At 45.4% G+C, this 25,506-nt stretch overlaps 2 protein-coding genes and 1 pseudogene across 2 annotated transcripts; 2 read left to right on the top strand and 1 right to left on the bottom strand.

Annotated features, from left to right (window-relative positions):
- The first annotated feature begins 1,168 nt into the window (after positions 1 to 1,168).
- Positions 1,169 to 2,362, top strand: LOC122638998 (F-box/kelch-repeat protein At1g57790-like). Its single transcript, XM_043831842.1, has one exon. It carries the CDS (start codon positions 1,292 to 1,294, stop codon positions 2,360 to 2,362), a length of 1,071 nt encoding a protein of 356 aa, XP_043687777.1. The 5' UTR covers positions 1,169 to 1,291.
- Positions 2,363 to 10,216: 7,854 nt separating this feature from the next.
- Positions 10,217 to 13,779, bottom strand: LOC122638997 (annotated as a pseudogene).
- A 691-nt stretch (positions 13,780 to 14,470) lies between these two features.
- Positions 14,471 to 15,187, top strand: LOC122638996. The gene has a single exon (XM_043831841.1). It carries the CDS (start codon positions 14,471 to 14,473, stop codon positions 15,185 to 15,187), a length of 717 nt encoding a protein of 238 aa, XP_043687776.1.
- The last annotated feature ends 10,319 nt before the right edge of the window (positions 15,188 to 25,506 follow it).

Genomic DNA, 25,506 nt, shown 5'->3' with positions numbered 1-25,506 from the left:
GGATAATTTTCCGCATGGAAGGGGATTATTATCCTCTCCAATTCCTAAAGTACGGCAATGCTAGGTGGAGATGTCAACACTTGGCAATTGGCAAGAGTTGTACCATGTATATAGGTCACTTGTATTTGAATAAATATATCCCTTCATGAAAATATACTCCAGCACTATATATACAAAGTCTTTCTTGCCATTTGTTACACACAACATATTTCGTTTTTTGTCTCTGCAAGCACAGATTTCCGCAATTTGGTTTCAGATTCGGTTTAGGTCCTATTTTAAGTGTTTAGACCAACTTTTTACATCTTCAATTAAAAAAAAAAGCCCTTATTTTTTAGGATCATGGTCCACCAGACTTTTTCTAAACACTAAAAAGGAATTGAATTTATCATCCACATTTGATTGACAAATTAAAAAGAATATAAATTTATCCAGTTCCTTATTCGGTTCAATTTAACGATTTTAGGCATAAAACTAAAACCAAACCAAACTGAGAAAAGATTCAAGCTTTTGAAACCAAAATCGAACTGATTTAATTCTATTTGATTTGGTTTTAAACGGCCGGTTTCAGTTTCGTTTTCAATTAGGTTCAAAACCGGGACCAATCTGATTTGGGCCGGGGTGAGGGGTTGATTGGGTCAATCCAGTGGTCTGGCCCGCTTTGAGGAGGATACCCTAAAACTTAAAATTTTTTTTTTGGTAGGTAAAAAACAAAAAAACTTAAAATTATAAAATCCAAAAAACGTTAAATCTGTTAAAAATCAGAGTCCGAAGAGCAAGGCTCCACTTCTTCTCCAAACCAGTCTCAAAATCGCATACTATCAGGTTTTTATTCGTGGCGAGAAAAAATAGGACAAGAAAGAGTAGAAATAGGACAAGAATGAGAGAGAAACCGTAGGTTCTTCTACTGAGCTGCTATTCGTTTTTTTTTTTTGTGACTGCTTGTTGGGTTTTAAATTAGTTCCAATCTTCTGCTACTTTTAACTCAATGCGTTTTAGGGTTTAAGATCTTAATGGGTATTTTTAGTCAGGTCTCTTCTTAGACCATTTAGACTTTAAAATGCAATCTCTTATTTGTATGTCATGATTTAGGTTGTTCCTATATTTGCTTTTCATGGTGTAGAATTTCTTGGTTTTGTAAAAGGATTCAAAAGCAAAGCATTTAGGGTTTGGAGAATCTGTTTTATGCCAAAATATACTTCAATATATCAATGCCTAGTTATAGATTGAAGTATTTAAGGGTTTATGTTGAGGATATTGTGAAGTTAAGTTCAATTTTTTTGTTGTAAATGCAATGCTGTATAGGGTCAGAGTGGATGAGCTACGGCCTTGGTCTGAGCTTCCTACGGAATTCCAGGAGCTTATTGTGTCCTGTCTGTGCCTTGAAGATTATGTCCGCTGGTCCTGTGTGTGTAAGGAATGGCGAAATGTTTCCCGTTCACTCAGTGCAGTAAACCAATTCCCATGGCTTTTGTTCTCCCCAGTTAATGATGGCAAAATCAAGTTCTTTGATCCTTCACAGGGGAATTTCTATTTTGATGAGATCCCTGATCTAAAAGATGCATTTATCCATTGCTGCAAGGATGGGTGGGTTCTGCTTTCTCAAACTAATCGCATTTTCTTTTTCAATCCCTTCACCAAGTCGAGAATCGATCTTCCCACTTGCAAAACTTTTCCATATAATTCCGTGAGATTTGCTCTATCTTGTGCTCCCACATCCCCTGACTCTGTACTTATCTCAATTGAAAGTCATGTGGGAAGTGTTGATATTAGCACATTTCATCCAGGAGATGCACAGTGGACCACTGTTAAGTACCAAAATAATGATGGTGGGATGGATGTTTTATTTAATAATGAGAGGGTTGATGGGTTTGTTTTATTTTTCTTTTGGGGGCATGATCCAGTTTTCTGTAACGGATTATTCTATTGCTTTTATGAATCGTGTGATATGGTAGGGATATTTGATCCACAGAAACATACTTGGAGGGTTGATTTTTTGCATTCAATTAATCTTCCTCATTTGAGCTATGATCAAGAGAGAACTATGCACATAGTCGAATTCAACGGGGAGATTGTATTGGTGTGCGCATCTTATCCACGTAAGTCCAGAAACATATTTGGAATACCCAGTGCACAATGCTCCTGCCACTGTGGGTTCCGGGGAGCATCTTATCGTGATAAACCCATTATATTCAAACTGAACTGGTCCGAGAAGAAATGGGTTGAAATGGACAGCTTGAATGGTGTAACAGTGTTTGTCAGCTCGCACTATTCTTCTTCAGAACCTTATTCCTCAAGATTATCAAGGAACAGTGTCTACTTCCAGTGTCTACTTCTCAAAGTATCGTGGCTATGGAAAGTGTAGCTACCTATATTCTCTAGATGACTGTAGGCATCACCAGCCTGCTCAGGAGTGGCATGAAGAAATCATTCCAAAGACGGTTTGGATCAAACCACCTAAGATGAGTCATCTTTTGTTTGAAGAGCTCTACTAAATGTTATGCACGTCTTTGTAAGGGATATCTGAAACTTCTAGTTCTATGTATCTATTTTCTCTTTTTCGTTTTAGAAGGAAGAATTACTGTAAGTTGCTTCAGGTGGATTTTGGTTGATGGTCGTATCAGAAATTGAATATGAATCGAACACTTGGGTTTTTTTTCAAAGCTTAATTATCTGTTGTTTAGGTCTAACAACTGGGTGTAGCAATCTTAGGTGAAATTTAAGCCAGGTTGGAATTCGGGTAACCTGTGACTAACAGCCTGTCCGTTTATTCATTGTTTGAGGGACAAATGAAGAGCATTTGAGTTTTTTTTATTGAATTGGAAATTTGCAGACTCACCCAACTATGAAGGTCAAGTTGAATAAACACCCAAATTGTTGGGTTCACATTAGTCATCTTATCTGAGTAGACTTTCTGATAGAAAGAAGCTTTTTTCTTTTTATTGTTCACAACACATGGGCAGGTGGTTCAGCCATGTACTTTTGCTATTCAAATAGTTGTTTTTCTTTTTTTGTTCATTTGTACTGTACACCAAGGATCCAGCCCCATCATGGTTAGGTCATCTAGATGTTGTGTTTTACTGGCATTTTTCATTTTTTCTAATGGCAAAACCATGTGGAATGGAGCCTGTTCAATGTCTTTTTCAAAATTGAGCTGCTGGATCCTTCTGAAAATCAAAATCTCGGTTACTTTCAAGCATTATGCATCATTTTCTTCCTTCTTATCATTTTGTCTTGTTGCCTATGAGATTTGGCTGAGACTCAAGGTAGGTCTTTCGAAAAATGAATTAATTGCATTGTATAATTTTTTTTCCCTTTATCTTTTCTACAAGTGATTTCATAATACAAATTCTAAGGAATGAGGTGAAACTGTAAATCATTTGCCCCAGAACTATCCTCATTGAGTTATCAAAGACCAACAACATAAGTCATGAGCTGTTAGCTTTGGGGGGGGGGGGGGGGGGGGTTTGGTATTGTTGGTGTTCAGTAACAACATATGTCATGAGCTGTTAGCTTGCCCATTACTCTGCTTTATTCATTTCTTGTTTTCCTTCTGTTCTGTTGAGGGGGAGGTGGGGGGAGGGGGGGGGTTGGGATGGTTGGGGTTCAGTAATAGTTGTTCAATGTTGTACCTTCATCTCTTCTAGGTGGACCTTGTGCTCTTCCAGGATGAATTGTTGGTTCATATTGTTCTTTATGTAATATGGAAGACTGCATAGTACATTTTAGTTTTTAAGAAGGTGCAACCCAATCCACTGTAAGTATATATTATTTGCTGTCTGGATGGGATTAGAAAGGAAAGGAGCCTCACAATGTTGAATACTTCACATATTCTCTCAGTGGCGAGTATAGTGGCTATCTTGGTTATGACCTAGATATATGTGTCCTTATGTTTTGACCAATACATTTAGGGAAAATTTCACATACCTCCCTTGATGTTTGCCTTAATTGCACTTTCATCCGTGGGGTTTGAAAATTTCACGTACCTCCCTTGCTTTCCAAATTAATTAACAAAAACACCCAGTCACGTTACCTCGGCTGATCGGGATGGATCATGGGGTTAACTCGGCTTAAGGATCGGAAGACTCGGCCAAGCAAGGGACTCACTTGTCCAATGCATCTAGGGGTGTAAATGAATAGCCGAAATCCGTTTCCGTATCCATGTCCGTATCCGTTTAGCACTAGTCGAATCCGTCCGAAAGCTAAACGAATGCGGATACGGATAGGCTATAGCAATCCGAAAAGCTATATTTACATGTAAACGGATAAAAATCTGATCCGTATCTGTATCCGTTTAGCACTATCCGAATCCGTCCGATAGTTAATCGGATGCGGATGCGGATATAGCACTATCCGAGCTGAATCCGATCCGTTTACAGCCCTAAATGCATCGTCTCTGGTGACTAGTTTGGGCAGTTCCAGAGAAGGCAGCCAAGATAAAAGTGGGTTGTCGATGCTCTTTGCGAAATCCACTCTGGCACCGAAGCTCGTTGGGCCTACTGCCACCATGAACGCTTGGATTCCGTCTGCCCAGCCGAGGTCTTCAATTGCCATGGCTCACTTGCTTGTCTTTGCCGCCTGGACGGATACTTAAAGCTTTCTCTGCTTCGTTTAAAAAAGACCCAATTTTCGTTGTTTAAACATCTGTGAGTAGAAGTGATGGAAGGAGGGGAAAAAAAAGGTAGGGCAACAAAGAGAACATGGAGAGAGAGAGAGAGGCTTTAAATGAAGGTTAAGGTGGGACCATTATTCTGTAAAGCAAAAGCTTGAGAATTGAAAATTTCTTAGGCTCTTACCAAATATATATATATATATATATATATCAGGCGGACTCTCCTTTCTGGGCCATGTTGGAATGAAGATGTTGCAGAAATTGGTTGAAACCCGCCATTAATGATTGAATTTCTTTGGAAAAAATAGAAGAACTTTTTGAATTCGTAGAAAATGGTCTAGTTGTCACAAAATCATGATTTGGGGAAAATGAGTGGCAGGTATCGCAGAGGAGATGTATTCTCTTTGTTCTGCCATTGATAAAAACTCAAGCTTTATCAGCCAACATCATTGATTGAGGGATCCATTTGAATTTTTTGTTCAGTCTTCTCCCCTGTTCTGCCTTTGGAAAAAAATTCATGCTTTTAGGATGAGTCACAGGTTAGGGTTCTTCACGAATAGAAATAAGGGAAATAATGAAGAAATAAGGCAATTTTAACATTTAACGTGTACAATTATCAGATGATAACTGGATGTTTTGTTAATTAATTTGAAAAGCAGGAGAGGTACATGAAAATTTTCAAACCTCACGGGAGAAAATATAGTTAAGGCAAACCTTAGGAGAAATATGTGAAATTTTCCCATATATTTATCTGAAGTATAGAGTAACTTGGTGATATATCAGACATTGTATCAGGGACTGAAAGTTTGAATATTTCTTCCTTCAAGAGCTTTAAATTAGAACTCTACATTGTTGTGATGCTAATCCCGGCTTAAGTCCTGTCGGATGAATTCTAATTTTCTACTCAGTCTTCAAGTGGAAAACTACCAATTGGCTTCTCTATTGCTATGAAACCACTAATAAGGGATGAAGGCCCAACTTCTCTACATGTTATTTGTCTTTTCGTTGGGATGAAAACTTGCATTTATAGGTTTGTCACACTGAAAATGACAAAAGGAGTCTAAGGACTGATTTGGTATGGTTTCAATTTCAATTTTGAATTGATTTCATGAAATAGTCAACAAATAGATTTTTTGTCAAGAAATTAAAATTGTTTTGGTTACATCAATGTGAAATATTTTAAGAATAAGAAATCCATTTGGTAATTCAATTATTGAGAATATAAACAATGAAGTGGGTGAAGAGAAAAAAAGGTAGAAAGGGGGACGGGTTTGTTGAGATTTCCTCCCCTAGTTCCGTTCAAAGAAAAACAAACCCAAATCGCAACCTTGTCCCACCTCTTCTCCCGCAGACCACCACCCTCTATTCCACTTTGTTAGTAGAACTTAGAAGTCAGACCCACCTTCGCTTCGTTTTCCCACAAGCAAAACACCCTCTCACAAGAGTTCTGCCAAGAGAGAGAGAGAGAGAGAGAAAGTGAGAGGCATCGAATCAGGAAAAAAAAAAAAGAAAGAAGAAAGTGTACTTGAGTTCCTTCGAAGTCGCAGTTCCCATAGAAGAGCAGAGAGAGTGAGAGGCATCGAATCAGGGAAAAAAAAACAAGGAAGAAGAAAACGTACCTGAGTTCCTTCGAAGTCGCAGTTCCCATTGAAGAGTAGAGAGAGTGAGGCATCGAATCAGGGGGAAAAAAGAAGAAAGCATACTAAAGTTCCTTCGAAGTGCGCAGTTCCCTTCTTCCGTCGAAGTTTCCATCACCGTCGTCATCCAATTTTAAGATTTGGCAAAGGGCTAAAGAAGTAGATGATTCAAAAAGGTATAGACTTGCCAGAAACAAAGCTGAAAAAATTGTGGGGAAAGCGAAGCCTAAGAAATATAAATATCATTAGAGATTTTGATCATGCTAGATGTATTAAAAATGATGATGATAGAATTCTAATAAGGGGTGAGGACTTTAAGGAGAGATGGGAAAAGCATTTCTACATCCTACTTAATGAAGATCCCTTGAGTAATAGGGCATCGAAAGACTTCATTAATCATCTTGACACCACTTAGAATAGATATATACACAAAATTAAGGTGTCTGAAATATAAATATAAGAAGCATTAACAAATAGGAAAAATTATGTTTATCATCCCTGTAGTTTGAATTTATTACGTCTATCAGAAAATTTTCAAATTATATCCGTACCACTGTGTACTATGTGCTAGCTATGTTAGTGTGCTAGCTCTGTTGGTTTTAATTTGAAAAGATATTTCTGCCCTTCATTTTTATCCTCCATTCATCGTCTGTCTCTCCGGTCTCCTCTCTGGCTCTCTCACGAACGACCTGACCAGAGTTCTCAGGGGTGTAGTTTCCCTCCCCGCGCGCGACGGAGAAACTTCACGGCGACGTAACCTTATGCGACAGAGCATCCTCTCGCCGGCGCAACCTCATGCGATGGAGCACCGTCACACGACTTAGGGTTCGAATGCACTCCTCCATCTCTCAGGGATTATGGTTTCCCTCCCCGCGACGGAGAAACATCACAGCGACGCAACCTCATGCGACGGAGCACCCTCACGCGACTTCTTCTCCATTTCTATCTTTCCTCGTTCCAACTTTCAAAACCTTTTTCCCATTTGATTTTCAAAACCCCAACACCTTGCCAAAACCGAAACCCATTTCTTCCATCCTATTTTTCTTAAAACCCATCGACAAAATCCCTATACCAAACCTAGTCGAATCCATTTCTTTGATCTTCCATTTGTTTCCCACAACCCACCGACCTCAAAGCTTTCTTCTCTTCCTATATGTCCTCTCCATTTCACTAAACCTGAAGTAGAAACCCAACGTTCCCATTTCCGATCTCCATCTCCATCACCTGGAAGTGGTTTTGGCCATCCGACAATGAAATTAGGTACCTCTTTCTCTCGATTAAACGTCAAAGCTATAAACCCAATGCACTTCGGATTTTCGCAACCTATAATCTTGACGGAAGACAACAATTTGGGGATGAAAGTTGGGATACTTGAGGGGTTTTGGTTTATGAAAGAACAATTCATGTAGGTATAACAGTGGGCACAGGGAATCAGACCAGAGCACTACCTGTGTCCATGATAAAGGGGACGGTCTGAGGTGGAGTACCGAAGCTGAGGGAAATGGAGTATCCTCCATAGTTGTGAGGGAAAAGAGGGGTTTTAGAGAGAATAGAGCTTTGAGGGTTCTTTAGGTGTTTGGCTTTGATTAAAGATGCGGAAGCCAAGTGGGTGAGCTTCTGCCATCGATCTACAGAGGGGTTCTTGTTGAATTGTGTGTGTGTGTGTGTGTGTGAAAGAGAGATCCAATTTTTCTGAACCTTCAATGTGTAGATTAAACATCACCTTAAATGAATTTCCATGTTTCCCCTTCTCTTTTCCTCTCTATTTCTCTTTCTGTGAGTGGTTTAGGTTTTTTCAGTCTTTGAATTTGTTTCTTTGTTGGTTTAACTCTCTCCAAGTCTCTCTCCACCAACACGAATAAGCTCACCTCTCACATCCTCTCTCTATCCTCTTCGTCTTCTGCTTCTACTTCACTCAACCTTCCTGTGTTGGGAACTTCTCCTAACACAGAGAAAGAATGGTCATGGCACATTGTGAGGGGAGGTTGGCGATGGGAATGGCTGGCGAGATGACGTCGGTTTATCGGAGATGGGAATGGAGGCAGAGGTCCCTTGTTTTTCTGTTTTTTTTTTTTTTCCAGTTTGAGAAGATGATGTTTTGGGGGTAAAATGGTAAATTATTTTATTCCAAATGGGGTAAATAAGAAATGAAATAAGTTTTATGCTTTGCTAGCCAGCTAAAACAATACACCATATAAATGTTATAATTATTCACTTTTTTGGTTGGGCACACTAGGAACCACTTGTCCTTATTATTGTTATTGTTGTTCATTTGGATCAATTTTTTATTTTGGGTAACCTACTTTGGCCTGCTTCATGCATGGTACAGAAATTGTCCCTTTCCCAATACTGACTTTAAGTGTTCATCTCAACAACTGTGTGCACGACTGAACTCCTAAAAGGAGGCCAGAAACTATTCTTCTAGAAAAACTATGTCAAGAATTCTACTAAAAAAATACAGGAGAAATTTTAATTGGCACTAAAAAAATAAATTAATAAACAAGAAGAAGAAGCAAAAGAAATAAAGCAAATCTCAAAAGAATCTACATCTCACAGAGGAATACCTATACCCGAAGATATAACCTGGCTCGAACAACCCTTTTTTAGCCAACATATCTGCCACCTCATTAGTATCTTCCATTGTTACAGAGATCAGCTTAGAAGATAAGTGAAATATAGACCAGATCTTATGATAAAATCTCCATGGCTCCCCTAAATGGTGCACATTTAGGTTATTACAATGGATGAATCACCCTCTTCTATCAAGTGCTGAATCCCTATCTGAACAGCAAGCTTCAAGCCCAAATTCAAACCTAAAAGTTCTGCATGACTGAAATCCCCCCTCCTCTTAATGGGGCCTGAATACAAATTGGGGAATATAAATAAAGATCCATCTGTTAAACTATCCCGAATGGGAGTCCAATTACGTACATTTACTATGTTTGATCTAGAAACTTCAAAATTACACACCCACTATCGAATCACAAAACCCAATAACTCCTCCAATACTAATAATTGTCTGAATTTTATCGTCCACTATGGGAGTGTCTGCCACCTTCCTATCCATTGTCACCCTTGAAAAAATTAGAAGCCCCAATCACAACTGATCATCTCAATTGGAACTTCCCTAAAGGAGTCATCTTCTGCCTATGGACCATCTTTTTTAGTAATCTTCAATAACATTCGGCACCTCTAAGCACACATCTAGAATTTCTCTCTTAATAAACAACAAAAAAAGTAGCAATAAGAACCAATCTCCTTTAGAACTTCCCCCTGCTCAAGTATAGTGCCATAACCACAACAGCTCCTTCAATCTTGAGGAAAGTACAGGTCATATGAAGTGCCACCAAAAAATGGAACCAAACCTTGCTAGAAAATTCCATGAAAAATTCTAAGTTCCAAGCAGAGAATAGTTGTTACTCTATGCATTGTATAAAAGAAAAGCGTCACTCCTCACTGACAATATTCAATCAAAAGCAGAGCATCAAGCCAGATTAGTAAAAATGAAATACAGATTCTGTATTCACTCTGAGTGCAGCCAATTGCATAACAGGGAAAGACCACACCTACAACCAAGCAAACAGGGAAATCTATATGGCTGACAAATAGATAGCATTTACGAACTTATCAACATTTGGTGGTTAGAGATCATACCATAAAGAGGGGTATAAAAGGATAAAGCATACTATAAAGATGGATAACAATTCAATGAACAGATCCAAACACTAAGTAAAGAGTAGAACGCAAGAGAAACTCAATTACAGGAAGGGAGAAATCACTTAACAAGAATAGGTTAACAAACTAGTCACACCAAGTCTGAAGCAGAACTCAATTTATATCCTCTTCTAAGATGATGAAACCTCACCGATCATCAATATTAACCCCATAAAAACCTACCAACTTAGCTTCATTTACATATGCCCAAAAAATAACTAATTACTTGACCATAAACCCATCATTTTTTTTTTTGATTGGATGCTTCCTGCATCAGCTTAACCTGCTCCTGCATTAACTCCATACGCTTGAAGAAAAGATTAATCTCTTCCATCCACAGCTCACTCCATTTCTGTTCCAGTTCGTTCAACTTTGAGCTACTCACCAAACAGAAACCTTCTTTCACAAAACTATCCCCCATTTTCGGCATGCTCATAATCCACACCTCTTTCTGAGTCTAGAATGACTCGGCCAGATGTGGATACATAGACCAATCGATTTCCTCTTTTCCCTTCACTGCAACCTTTGAAACCTCTGACACAAGTTGAATAGCTTTTGATTGCGGTGAACCAATAGCGTTTTTAGCTTTATGAGGCACACCCAATTTTCCATTGCTGGCAATATGATCGTTGACAGAATCTTTAGCAGTGTCGAAACACCATATTTTCTTCGACAAACTCGAAGGCCGTGTGTTCATGAGGTTTTGAGAAAAATGGGTCCTCTCCCTCCCTTCCCCCGCCTGCATTATTCATATACTTCTTCCTCCGTCTTCTAATTTTATCATACAATTGATTTCGGGAGACATCGACATGGAGGGATTTCTTAATAAAATCATGAAAGGCATTCATATCGGTAGCTGGGTCCGTGCCTTTCTTCCCATAGTAATCGAGCATACCCTTCAAGATCGCAAGCTCATCATCCTCGGTCCACAGCTTCTGAAACTGCTGTTGCTTCTTATTGTCACCAGGTTTCTTCTCAGCATCCTCAGAGACCCCGACATCTTCCTCCTCATCCACCGCCTTCTTCTTCCTTCTCTTGGAATCCTTATTGTCATCCTTGTCTGACTGGCGCTTAACTGGAAGCGTAGACTTAACCTAGTGGGACGATGCAGCGGGAGGCTTCTTGGACTGGAGGCTGTCGTCCATGGGCTTGGAGGAAATGGGTTTTATGTTTGGATTGGCAATTCGAGAGGGACGAGCAAGTTTTTCTGGAGAAGGTTCAGAATCAGATCCGGATTCTGTACCAGACTCTTCATCGTCTTCACCGTCAGAGGATGGGCTATTAGGAATAGATGGGGTGACCGGAGTCAGGACAGGCTTATTCACAGAAGATCTTTTGATGGCGGAAATCGGAGTTGCAGCCTTAGCTTGTTGTCGTGTTCTCCTTCTTCATCATCGTCTTCTTCTTCTTCATCGTCCTCCTCCTCCTCAGATGTAGAAGCAGCTGGAGGGTCTTCCAGAGGAGATGGGTGTTTTGGAGGCATTTCTCTCTCTACTCTTCATAGTTGCAAAGAAAACGGGGCAAGTAAAAAGGATTTCCGAACACGGCGGAGGCTGAAGGTCCTTTTGGGAATTAGGGTTTCTGGACTTGGGTTGAGAAACGTGTGACCTTATTATCAGCGTCATGGCTGGTGCGGCACAGCCCAACGCCTGGCAGTGCCTTGGGCATTCTCTGCTCCGTGGAGATGATCCTGTTAAAAAAAAATCAAAAAAAAAAAACAGAAAATAGATCTTTTGGGGTCCATTGGTGTCTTATATGTAAATTTAAAATACAAAAGAATGAACTAAGACACTAATTTATTAAAGGAAAATTTACGAATACCCCCCTGAGGTATGGATTTTTAACCGATGCATCCATCTACATGCACCATTTACATGTACCTCCCCTACTTTTCATATTAATTGATAAGTTAGTCCAACCCGTTAGCTGTTCCTGTTAGTGATAAACGGTAGGTGTTTTATAAAAAATTTAGGACCAATATACCCTTGATAGGGTAAAATGACATTAATGTCCTTTTCTTCTTCTTCCTCTTCTTCTTCTTCTTCCTCTTCCTCTTCTGCACTAACAGACCTCCTCTGCCTTATGCTTCCTCCAACAGATTTGTTTCTCCTTCATCCCCCCCTCGTGGACTAGACCTCGTCTTCTCCTTTGGTTCTGCACTTGTTGAAATGTTGAAACTTGAAACTGGAAACCCTTCTCTCTCCTTGTTCCACTTGAGAATTTGGACTTTGGAGTGAGGGTCGCCTTTGCTTGATCACCTGGTCGATCGGCTTCTATTAATGGGCCGTCATCTGTTCCATCCCTCTCAGAGATACTCAGGATACCGTCTTTGATTTTTTGGTCTCAACATACCCTTGAAAGCAGGCTCACTGAAATTGTTCTCGTCGTCCCTGTTTTTGTTTTTAGGGGTTTCGTTATATCTATCAACACACACACATGTGATCACAATTCCACTCAAATAATATTACATTGTTCTCTGTATGGGAACCAGATCACATGTGATCCCCTCAATACTCCATTATTCTCTTCCTTCCTTTTCTATTCCATTGTATTGTATTTATATCAACTCTCTAAGAGAGATCAATATTGAATGAAAATTAACTCTAATTAGCACGTTAGTACTGATGAGGCATAAAACCACCTCACCAATCAAAAGCTGCCATGTGGCCTAGCCGAGGACAGTCCGATAATCGAATCGACCGTGCGGAGTCGGACCGACCCGATCACCGACAGATTTGACATTCTGTCTCCTGTGTACCGAGCACCCACGTCGCGGAGCGCCACCCAGGTTTGCCAAGGGCCCCAGGGCTGACCTCACATCAGTAGACCGAGGCTGAGGTCGAGCATCGAGGCCACGACCACCCCAGGGCCGAGCTCTAAGGCCGACCACGGGGGCCGACCACCGAGGCCGACCACTGAGGCCGAGTCCTCCACCGAAGCTATCTTAACGGCCCGCCAGAAATCGCAGGGCCACGTCAGCACCATCCGGGAATTACGGGACAAGGATCGAGCCACAATCCCCAACGCGATACAAAACCACACTTTGACATGGACTCTTACCTTAAAGAGAGAGTCCGACCCCGAAAATAACTCTCCACTCCGCATAGAAGAGCCTTACCAAAGAAGGACTCCTACCATACTAGGACTCTCCCAACCGCCTCACCCACGCTCTATAAATACTCAGGTATGGAGCTCTGTTGCTCATCTCACTTTTACTAGCTGTTACGCTGTTGCACTGGAGACCTGACTTGAGCGTTGGAGATTCCTAGGCCGGAGCCACACCGGCTCTCTTGCGCTCACTCGATTGTTTTTGCAGGCTCATCCGTGGGCGAACCGGGCGACGAAGGTTTTCACACGCAACAGATTTGGCACCGTCTGTGGGAACGACATCAGCTAGTCAACGTCGTTTCTACCTATCGCAAGAGCAAAAGCAATGGTTACACAAACAAGATCTGGGCAACATGGCGTTGCCTCCCGAGAAGATGAGTCGTTCGCTGGTCGACAGGCAAGGCATTCGCCACCCCCTGAAACATCGCAGTAAGGAGCTGCCTGAAGACCCCCATGGGCAAGAGGTGTGCAGCCCAGCACGGGCGCCACGGCCAACCCAATTCCCTCGCTGGAAGGTGGGAATGGTGGAAGTGTGTTGGACACAGCAGCGGCTGACCGAACACGGGTCGAGCCAAACTTGAACAGACTGAGCCTACCACAGCCACCACCCTTACCGGAGAATTTGGATCCCGAAGCCCCAGCGAATAGCTGGTAAGTTATGGACTTGCAGCTGCAGATGCTCCATACCAACAAGATGCTGCGTACTTTCATGACCCAGATGGCCCGGGGTGGGCTGATGGGCCAACCACTGGTCACGCCCCCTCTAGCCCCGATCCACGTAGAGGAAGACCCACGCAGGCAGGGTGGCCAGCGTCGGACAGAGTTGAGCCGGGCCGCGTCATCACACCAGCCTCGTCAGAAGACTCCTCCTACACGTCCTAGCAGGGGCGTTCGACGGGATGAGCAAGAGCATCACCGGAGCCTGAAGGCAGGACAAGAAATTGAGCCGACGGTGTCGGCCATGAGAAGATTTGTATTCTCCGATCGGCCCTGAGAGGACGGACAGCCCGAAGAAAACCGAGGGCGAGGTGAACAACTCCATGGAGGACAAGACGCGAGGAATGGGGAAAGATCTCGCCATAGCCCTCGGCGCCGAAGCCCGCCTCTCCGAGAAGAGCAACAGAGTAGCCCCCATGGGTCAAATTTTCAAGGGGGAGGAAGAGCCGGAAGGGGTGGGGCTAACTGAGCCGAGCACAACGGCTGACCTCAAAGGGACCATCGCGCAAGCTAATCCCTAGTCGATGAGCAGAACGACAGACCTCTACCGAACGAGCAGGATGACTTACACCTGGCGGACAAGCCGAACGGTCGAGCACCCAAGACTGAAGTGGAGAGAAGGTTGCGAGAGTTGGCCGAGCAAGTCAAAGGATTGAAGAAGTAGGCGACTCTGGACGCCTACTCTATGGTTGGACGACACCCATATCCTCTGAAGATCATGTTACCAGCGGGGTTCAAGCCTCCTCCTTTTGATTGGTACGACGGCACTACGGATCTAACCGACCACATCAATTACTTCAACGCGGTGATGATCATGTACAGGGGAACCGAGATAATTTCCTGCCGAGCCTTCCCTTTTTCGCTTAAAGGAGCTGCAACCTCATGGTTCTCGTGGTTGCCGCCGAACTCCATCACCAGCTTCGGTCAGCTTTGTCCGACCTTCGTCACGCGCTTCCAGAGCAGCATGAAGCACAAGAAGAAGGCGGTCAACCTCTTCAGCGTAAAGCAGAGGTCCGACGAGTCGATCCGCACGTTTGTCTCTCGCTTCAATAAGGACTCTTTAGACGTCAAGGATTTAGATGAAGCCACAGCCCATACCGCGATGAGCAATGGGCTCACCAACATGGAAATAATCAAGGACTTGGCCCGGAAGCCTACTAAAGGCATAGCCGAGCTCTTGGACCGGTGCAACAAGTTTGCAAACATGGAGGATGTTCTCCAAGCCCGCAAGGCAAGTGAAAGCAAAGGAGAGAAGAAGAGGTTGGCCACCGACGACTCGAAGGATGAGAAGAGGACCAGGATTGACCGCCGAGCCGAAAGGTTAGACCGAGCTCGGAGTCCTGATTATACCTGTTTGAGCACGTCGCGGAATGAGATCTTAATGCAAATCCAAGTTGAATGATACATCCGTTGACCTCGGCCAATGCAAGCCGGGTCATCCCGGAACCCCAACAAGTATTGTCTATTCCACAAAGACAACTGTCACGACACCGAAGATTGCTATCAACTAATGCAAGAAATCGAAGAGCTGATCAAAGCGGGTCACTTAAAGCGGTACATCAAGGGAGGCCGAGAAGACCGCGGAGATCAAAGGCCCGAAGGCCGTGACCAGAAGAGAGTCGAGCTGAGGTCTGAGAATAGATGAGCCGAGCATAATGAGGATAAAGCTCGAGCCGAGAAGAAAGACGATGGATCTGGGTCGAGCAATGACAAAGGAGCTCCCATATATACTATCCTGGGAGGGCCCAGGCAAGAGTCCACTTGAAAAGCCAAGGCAAATGCACGGTTCTTCGGGGTCACCGAGATGCCAAACAAGAAGTCGATGTCCGAGACGACAATCTCCTTCACCGAGGCCGACCTCGAAGGTATAAGTTTTCCTCACGATGATGCTTTAGTGGTGCAGGTAGAAATTACAAAGAGACCCATCCATCGGGTATTGGTCGACACGGGCGCATCCGTGGACCTTATATAGCTAGACGCGTATCAACAATTTGGCTTCAGAGATGACGTGTTTAAACTAGAAGGCACCTCACTCCATGGGTTCTCAGGGGCCGCCGCCACCATCAAGGGCTCAATCGTGTTGCTAGTCACGTTCGGACAAGCTCCATGTCAAGCGACGATCCAAGTCATATTCATGGTGGTACGGTCGGTGGTGGCTTTCAATACCATACTCGGTCGCCCATCGCTAACCGCCCTCCAAGCCATCATCTCACCGATCCACATAAAGATGAAATTCCCCACGGAGAATGGCATTGGAGAGATCTGAGGTGACCAAAAGAAAGCTCGATAATGTTACGCCACATTCATCAAGCAAAACAAAGGCAACGTCCGAGGAATGGCGATGTGCGTCGAACACCTCCCTGAAGACCAGTGGGATGAGCTTATAGAAAGGCGCAGAAGACCTGTAGAAGACCTCATCCCGTTCTCCTTCAGCGATGAAGATCCGACGAAGACAGTACAACTCGGGTCATTGTTTAGTGAAGAACAAAGGAGTCAGCTGGGAAAATTCTTAAGGGCGACTGTCTATGTTTTCACCTGGTCAGCCGCCGACATGCCGGGCATACCGAGGCACATAGCCGAGCACCGACTCCATATTAGGGGCACGAAATGTTGAGCTTCATGGACGCGTACTCCGGCTACAACCAAATCATGATGCATGAGGAGGATGAGTCGTACACGGCATTCCAAACTGACTAAGAAAATTTCTGTTACAAGGTCATGCCGTTCGGGTTGAAGAACGTCGGAGCAACATATCAACGGCTGGTGAACTATATATTCCATGAGCAAATCAGAAGAAACATGGAAGTCTACGTGGACGACATGTTAGTGAAGAGCTTGAAGGCTGAGCACCACTTGGCCCACCTGAAAGAAGCCTTCGGTGTGCTAAGGAAGAATCAAATGAAACTGAACCCCCGCCAAGTGTGCATTCGGGGTGACCTAGGGAAAGTTCCTTGGCTTCATGGTCTCCGTCAGAGGCATCGAGGCCAATCCGGGGAAAATCAAGGCCATCCAAGAGATGAGCCCTCCAAGGACGATCCGAGAAGTACAAAGGCTAAACGGGCGAGTGGCGGTGTTCGCACGATTTATGTCGAGGTCGGGTGACAAGTGTCTGCCATTTTTCAAGGCCCTTAAGAACATCCGGAACCCGAAGGACTTCATTTGGTCGGACGAATGTCAACAAGCTTTTGAAGAGCTGAAGAAATACTTGGAGAACCTGCCTCTTCTCAGTCAGCCCGAGCCAAAAGAAGAGCTTCAAGTTTACTTAGCCACTACCCCAGTAGCGGTCAGCGCGGTGTTGGTTATGGAAGAAGGCCAAGCTCAGAAGCCCATATACTACATCAGTCATGTTCTTGTTGACGTCGAGATGAGATACTCCAAGTTCGAGAAGGTAGCATTCGCTCTTGTCACGGTCGCGAGAAAGCTAAGGCCGTACTTTCAAGCTCATCCGATCGCGGTGCTGACCGACCAGCCTCTCAAGAAGATATTGCACAAGCCCGATGTATCAGGTCAACTGATCACCTGGGCGGTCGAGCTGAGTGAGTACGATATAAGCTATCGCCCGAGGACCGCGATAAAAGGGCAAGCACTTGCCGACTTCGTCGCTGAGTGTACAATACCCGACCTCGAGGTCGAGGAAGAGAAGACAGCAGAAGAAGCCAATACAGAAGCTAAGGCCGACCCAACCTAGACCATGAACTTTGACGGCTCGAGCAACCTCGGAGGAAGCGAGGCTGGGCTGATCCTGGTGAGCCCCAAGGGGTTTCGGGTCCAATATGCCCTAAGGTTCAAGTTCCCAGCCTCAAACAATGAGGCCGAGTATGAGGCCCTCCTGGTCGGACTCCGAGTTAGCAAAGCCATAGGCGTCAAGCAATTGAGGGTACGAGGAGACTCGCAACTTGTGGTTAACCAGGTCAACGGAGACTATGAGGCAAAAGATGAAAGAATGATAGCCTACTTGAGTCGAGCACAGGAGTTGATTTCCAAGCTCGAGCACTTTGAGATGACCCGAGTACCGAGGAAAGAGAACATCGTGGTCGACACCCTGTCTAGGTTGGCCGAGGCCGACCTCCCAAATTTGAGTTGATCAGTGTACATTGAGATCCTGGAGAAGCCATCCTTACAAGAAGAAAGCGCCAAACACATTGAGGAGGACGGGCAGACCTGGATGGATCCCATTGTCAACTACTTGGAGAATGACCAGCTCCCGGAGAATCGGGAAGAAGCAAGAAAAGTCAAAATCCGAGCTGCCAAGTACACCATGATCGATGGAGTGCTCTATAAGAAAGCAATCTTAGTGCCCCTTCTTCGATGCCTCGGACCTAAGGGAGGCGAGTACGTCGTGGCCAAAGTACACGAACAAATATACGGAAGCCACATGGGTGGCCGAGCTTTAACATACAAGATATTGTGACAGGGATTTTATTGGCCGAGAATGCAAGAAGAGGCCATGAGATACGTCAAGACGTGTGAGAAGTGTCAGCTGTTTGCGTCTGTTTTGAGCCGACCTGCAATAAAGCTTACCCCAATGCTGAGCCCGATCCCTTTTGCTATATGGGGGATGGACATTCTCGAAGATTTCACCCCGGCATTGGGGAACGGAAAGTATGCGGTCGTGGTGATCGATTACTTCACCAAGTGGGTCAAGGCTGAGCCCCTGGTAACCATCACCGAGAAGAACATGGAGAAGTTCTTCTGGGATAAGGTCATCTACCGGTTCGGACTACCAAAAGTGCTCATTAGAGACAACGACGGGCAATTCAACAACTCGGCCTTTCGAGAGTTCTGCAAGCACTTCTATATTGACTTTTGATCGATCTTAGTAGCTCATCCACAAGCCAATGGGTAAGTAGAAGTGTCCAACTGAACACTACTCGCCGGAATCAAGAGAAGATTGGACGAGGCGAAAGGAAGATGGGTGGAAAAGCTCCCAAGTGTCCTATGGGCATATAGGACGACTGTAAGAACACCCATCGGGGAGAGCCCTTTTCGACTAGCATATGGGACCGAGGCCCTCACCCCGGTGGAGGTCAAGGCATCGTCATACCGAGTGCTCAACTTTGAGGAGAAGACCTACGAAGATGGGCTGAGAGCCAACCTTGACTTCCTCGACGAAGTTTGAGAAAATGCCCTACTCCAGAACACGGCATACCAGCAAAGGACAGCAAAATACTACGACTCAAGGGTGAAAGAGCGGCACTTCCGCCAAGGGGACCTCGTCCTCAGAAAGCAAGGAAAGTTGGCACTAAATTGGGAAGGCCCGTACATAGTCTCCAAGCAAATTAGCCCAGGGACGTATCGCTTGTAGACTCCGGGGGGCAAGAAGGTACCGAGGCCTTGGAACTCAAAAAATTTGAAGAAATTTTTTCAATAATTTTCTTAAGTATTCTGCTCGGCACGGCTTATGGAGACCATATTTGTAATGGGCTTCGGCCTCGACGTTCATGATTCAATAAAATAAAGCCTTTCTCTACTACTTAGTGTACTTTCAAACTCCAAGCATGCTGAGTCGTAAGACCAGTCCTCATAGACCTGGCCGACGTTAAAGACCGACCATCATAGGTTGGCAACCAAGTCATAAGACTGGTCCTCATAGACCTAGTCGACGTCAAAGACCGACCCTCATAGGTCGGCAACCAAGTCATAAGATCGGTCCTCATAGACCTGACTGACGATAAAGACCGACCCTCATAGGTCGGCTACTAAGTCAGAAGACCGGCCCTCATAGGCCGGCGGACCCACAAGCATAAACTCTCACCACGGTCGAGCTGAACGAAAGCCAAAATCAAGCAAAAATATCTAAGGCATTGGGCTTGGCCGTAGAGCCAGCTCGGCCGAGCAACCTAATGGCCACCAATCCGAGCTGACCGATGAAAACTTCAAATGGATAAACACTATAAAGATGGACGAGACCCTGACCTCGAACCGTCATAGATGTTTTATGACCAAGAAATAAGGCCGACTTGGCCGACCCAGCACAGCATAGCTAAAAAATAGCCAAGTCCTTGAGCTTAGCTAAGGAACCGGGTCGGCAGCTCGGCCACGGCACTCGAACAATCAAGAACAACACATACAAGGAAAGAAAGGCAAATGATTGCCGAGCTCAAACACTTAGACAATTTGTAAAAAGAAATTTTCTATTCATTAAAGGCCGACAGCTCGGCACGGTTACAAAAAGTGGGCAGCTCGGCCCGGTACATATAAAAAAAAAGAGAGAGAGAGAGAGAGACATATTGATTGAAACCTCGAGCACAGGGACATGTACACTAATGGCAGAAAGAGAAAAGAAAAATTATAATTTCTAAGGGGCGATCTCCTCGGCGAGTTCTCTAGGGATGTCCTCAGCAGTGCCCATTTAAGTATGCTTGGCGGGAAGCTCGAGAGGATCCGAGGCCGCTAAGGTAGGGTCGGCCAGGGGCACGTCCTCTGGAGGAAGAGTCTGCGTGACCTCGACACCCTCCTCGTCTCCCAACCCCTTGGCTATTGTGGTTGCCTCATCATCAAACCACGAGAGGTTGAGATTGGGGAAGGCAGTCCTGAACTCGGCCAAGAGGTCGGCCCGACCAGCCTCATAGCCCTCATCGTACGGCGGCTTCCTTATTTCATGGCACACATCGGCGTATTCCTCCGACATGAGGTAGTTAGTAACAGCCTCGGTTCGAGCCTGTGCCAGGTCATCCTTGGCCTTCCTCTTGACTTGGTCGAGTTGAGCCTTCAAGGCCTTGAACTCTTCCTTCTGCTTCACCGTCGCCTCCTCCAGGCTCTTGACCTTGTCCTCGGCCTCTACGAGCTTATTGGCAGCCTTTCGGTGCGCTTGGACAGCAGTACGCGCGTCTGCGTTGGCTTCTCAACCTGAACCTCAAGAGAAGGGTTCGGCTTCAGAAGCCGCTCAAATCGAAGCATGGTCTCCACCACCTTGGCGAAGCCCTACAAAAAGACATCCGAGCAAGAATCAAGCCGAGCCCATAGGGTCGGACCAATCGGAAGGAGCTAAGCAGAAGCTTACCATGTTGAAGTCTTGGAACAGGGAGGAGAGGAGCTCGAGATCGGACAACTTCTCGGGCATTTCCTTGTCCTTGGGGAGCCGACTAGCGTCAAGCCATTCCTTGGCATACGCGGCCGAGGTTAGGGCGGAGTCCTCAGGGAAAAGACGCCAGCTCGGCCGAACTGGGAAGTTGCTGGCCGAGGCCCTCCCCAAGACAAACCGAGCGACATTGGGAGGCGAGGGGACCCCAGGGAGGTTTCTAGTCGTGAGGTTGATGGTATTTTTGGCTGTTTCCCATCCCTCGGCGGGCTCTTCTGGCCCCTCCTACCTTTCCCCTTCCTCGATGACTGCACCGGGTCCATGCTCTTCTCGGCCTCAAGGTCGACCACAGTGTCCGCTGGGCTCGACAGCACAGCCTTGCCCTTCAGTGCCTTGGAAGCCTCGCCTCGAGACTTCTTCTCGGTGTTTTTTCTCCTCCTGTCCGCAAGAGTCTCGGCCCTGAGCCAAGCCATATCCATTGGAGGAATTTGGCCGACCACTGCAAGAAAAACGACGCGTTAGAAGCAGGCTCTAAAAAATCAAGTAAGCGGGTCGGCTTGGATACCCAAGCCAATCCTAGCAAGCTAAATAGGTCAGCTCGGATATCCTACCAGGGGTCATATGCCACCTTTGAAGGAACCCCTCGTCCTGGAGCTGGAGGACATCGAAAGGCCGATGTTGGCGGATTAGGTCGAGTGAGGTCAGCTCGTTTTTAGTCAGGGGCAAGGTCTTGTTGACGTAACCCAGGTGGATCTCCTTCCACTCGACCCGAAAAGGGCAGTTCGGGATGGAACCAAAGAAGAACCGAGGCTTCCAGTGCTTATTTGAGGTCGGCGTCCCGATCAAAAACTTGTGGCCTCTCAGAGCCGTATTCTTCCCAGTGCGGCAGGTGAAATAGTACCACCCCTTCTTCGGCGACTTCTTCAGGAAATAGAGCCAAGAAAAAAGAGCCACGCTCGCAGCTCGACTCATCTCACAGAAAAGGACGTGGAAGTCGAACACGGACAGTCATGAGTTCGGCACCAACTGACCTGGAGACAGGTGGAAATGGTCCAAGATCTGATCTGCCAGATCAAGCACGGGAAGCCTAAAGGCATACCTGAAGGGCATCTCGTACAAGGCCACCTCACCAGGCCGGATGTAGCAAGCCATCTCCCCAGGGTTAGGAGCTCGGAGCTTGACGTCCTCGGAGATGGCATAAGTCGCCTTGAGGCGTTGGAGGTCGGCATTAGTGACTGTGCTTTGGACGGTGCCGACACTCCCCTCTTTAAGCTCGGGAGCGTCAGCGGACGAGCTGACCGATCTGACCCCATCTCGGGAAGAACTCTCCTCACCCGACTCATCATCTGTCGAAGATGATCCCGAGCCCTCGGCTCGGTTTGCAAGGGTTGGCTGGGCCTCAAGGCCGGACTCCATGGGCAGGGTAAGCTCAGCGACGTCGGCCTGACGAGGCTTCGCTACGGCGGGCTCGTCCGAGGTCGAGCCCAACAGGTCTATTATGGGAGAGCGAGCAGGGAGCTCTCGGCTCGGACTTGCACCCTCAGCCACCCCAGCAAACACCTCGCCCGCATGACTACTACCAACTGACATAATGGGCAGAGGAGACTTACTGGTTGAAGAAGCTTCGGAGACGAGCTGAGCACGAACTAGAAAGCTGTGAGCGCCGAGCACTGGATGAGCTGAAGAATCCGAGCTAGCTGAGCAGTTAAAAACTTGAAACAGTGAAGAATGAATGAGGAAGAGTCGCCTATTTATAGCCTCTGGGCTGAAGTGATCTGACAGCCGAGGAAAGTTCAACGCGATTCAACGATCCGGATTAAAGGATGATTCGAATTCCAGAGCACCATTATGGCACCGAGTGATGTGGCACTGACCCCCCAACTATCAGACCGTACAACATCAAATCGCCGACAAAACGAGCTCAGCTCGACTGCGAGGAGAGACAGCCGAGCAGACCAAATAATTTCACTCATCAGTGCCGAGCCTACCCCTGATGAGTGGGGGGGCCTGTGATGAGGCATAAAACCACCTCACCAATCTAAAGCTGCCATGTAGCCGAGCCGAGGACAGTCCGATAACCAAACCGAGCCATGTGGAGTCGGGCCGACCCGACCACCGACAGATCTGACATTCCATCTCCTATGTGCCAAGCACCCGCACTACAAAGCGCCACCCAGGTCGGCCAAGGGCCTCAGGGCTGACCTCACATCAGTAGGCCGAGGCCGAGGCCGAGCATCGAGGCCAAGGCCACCCCAGGGCCGAGCTCTGAGGCCGACCATCGGGGCCGACCACCGAGGCCAACCACTGAGGCTGAGCCCTCCACCAAAGCTATCTTAACGGCCCGCCGAAAATCACGGGGCCACGTCAACACCATCCGGGAATTGCGGGATAAGGATCGAGCCACAATCCCCAACGCGATACAGAATCACACTTTGACATGGACTCTTACCTTAAAGAGAGAGTCCGACCCCGAAAATAACTCTCCACTCCGCATAGAAGAGCCTTACCAGAGAAGGACTCCTACCATACTAGGACTCTCCCAACCGCCTCACCCACTCTCTATAAATACTCAGGTATGGAGCTCTGTTGCTCATCTCACTTTTACTAGCTGTTACACCGTTGCACTGGAGACTTGACTTGAGCATCGGAGATTCCTAAGCCGAAGCCACGCCGGCTCTCTTGCGCTCACTCGATTTTTTTGCAGGCTCATCTGAGGGCGAACTGGGCGACGGAGGTTTTCACACGCAACAAGTACTCTTGTTGATATTCGCAACGCTTGTTTCTGGGTCGTTCTCCGCCGCCTTGGTGAAGAAACAGAGGTTCTCACAAAGACCAAGAATCGGTTCTCCAAGCTTTTACGATGGCTCGTCTCTTTTGGAGTCTTCCTTATCGCTTATAAGCAGATTGGTGGTTAATTTGGGGTCTCTTACGCTTCTGGTCTCAGGTTTCATGTTCACTTCTGGTACTGTCGATTCCACCATATCCGCCGTCTCTTCTCTGAAAACCAGTAGCTTTCGCCGGACCCAACTTAGCGCTTTCCTAACTCGTGGGATTCTCAATAGGTTGAAAACTATCGTGGTTGTTGGGTTGATTGTCGTTATGATCGTTGGCTTTCTTTTAGGTTCTATCTTTTTCTCTTATAAAATCGGAGTTGAGGGTAAGGATGTTGTAATATCTCTGAAATCGCATCTGGAGGAGAGCAATTATGCAGAGAGGATTGGCGTAAGAAATGGATGGATGAGAATGATGCCTCTGGAATGATGATCTGCCCAATAGTAATTTCTGATCTGAGAAACCATTAGTGGTGGATTAGTGGCGGCTTAAAGGTCACTGTACTCAATTGTTGGATTTTGATCTGAGAAACCATTTGAGGCTTGAACGATGCCAGAACCAGCGCGACTGCCTCTTCCTTCTTCTCCTTTCGATTTGGGACAATGGTTCAAGTATAAAAGAATGGCAGGGGTTCAGTTTATATTGTAGGGCAATATTGTCAGTTCAGTTAAAATTTTAACGTTTTTGGGGAACAATTAACGGTTTGGACTAACTTATCAATTAATATGAAAAGTAGGGGAAGTACGTGTAAATGGTGCGTATAGATGGATGCATTGGTAAAAGGTCCAAACCTCAGGGGGGTATTCGTAAATTTCCCTTTATTAAAATGTCAAAACTAAATTGTTTTATGCTATCCATCACCTAACACATTTTCAAATGAGAAAATCATTGAAGGTTTGTAAATAAAATTACCTTTAGACGAAAAATACTAAATCTTAGGGTTTCATCGGGGATCGAAACGATCAACAGCCGACGGTTACGAAAAACATGTCTTAAGATTTCTAGGGAAAGTCAAGGTGTTACATCCTTCCCCCCTTAAAATAATTTTCCTCAAAATTACATAGGTTGACACCGGTTAAGACTTACTACTTGAGAACGATGGTTATTCAGAACTAACTGTTTCAAATCATTCCAACCCAAAAGATAGAGAAAGTTCCATTGTAGAAACCACTATATAAGAACCAAAATAGAAAAACATTAAAGACAGAACATAAAACAATGGCTTAGAAAAAACGGGGTGTTATAGCAACAAACCGTCCCTCTATTCTTTTTTCTGGTTCCAAAGTTTTGGACCAGTTTGATTTTGGACTTTGGTGTATGGACATTTCAACAAAACCGAGGAAGGGCGAGCTTCTATCCACTCGGTTTGACCGGATGGTCTGGCTGGTTTCAAAACTATAATTTCAAAGAGATATTGATATATTCAAAACATTGTGCCTCTTAGTATAACTAAACTCTAATCCCCTCCGATTCCTAAAAGTGTGCAGTGCAGCAGTTTGGGATGAAGATGTCGATACCTGGCAGCTTGGACATCCAACAATCCAAGCTCATTGACTTCCGGTTTTTTTTTTTTTTCTTTCTTCTCGAGCTCGGCATCATTGGATGTCAGCTGTCAAATGTCGATATCTCCACCCCAATCTGCCGCACTGCACACTTTTAGGGAATTGGAGAGGATTATTTTCCTTCTATGTATCAACCCAACTATAGGTTTCTCCGGATTTCCAAAGGAGTCCCATTGTCGGCACAACACTTTGGTCTTATTTATAAATCATATATCGCATATAGAGTCCTACTATATTTCATATAACAGAGTCCTTAGTTGATGATAGATTCCCTCTCCTCTCTATATAGAAGTCAGACTCTTGTAA

This window comes from Telopea speciosissima, chromosome 9 (assembly GCF_018873765.1).
Source record: "Telopea speciosissima isolate NSW1024214 ecotype Mountain lineage chromosome 9, Tspe_v1, whole genome shotgun sequence".
Taxonomy (NCBI): Eukaryota; Viridiplantae; Streptophyta; class Magnoliopsida; order Proteales; family Proteaceae; genus Telopea; species Telopea speciosissima.
The sequence above is the reverse complement of the archived record's forward strand: the minus strand, read 5'-3'. Positions and strand labels throughout refer to the sequence as shown.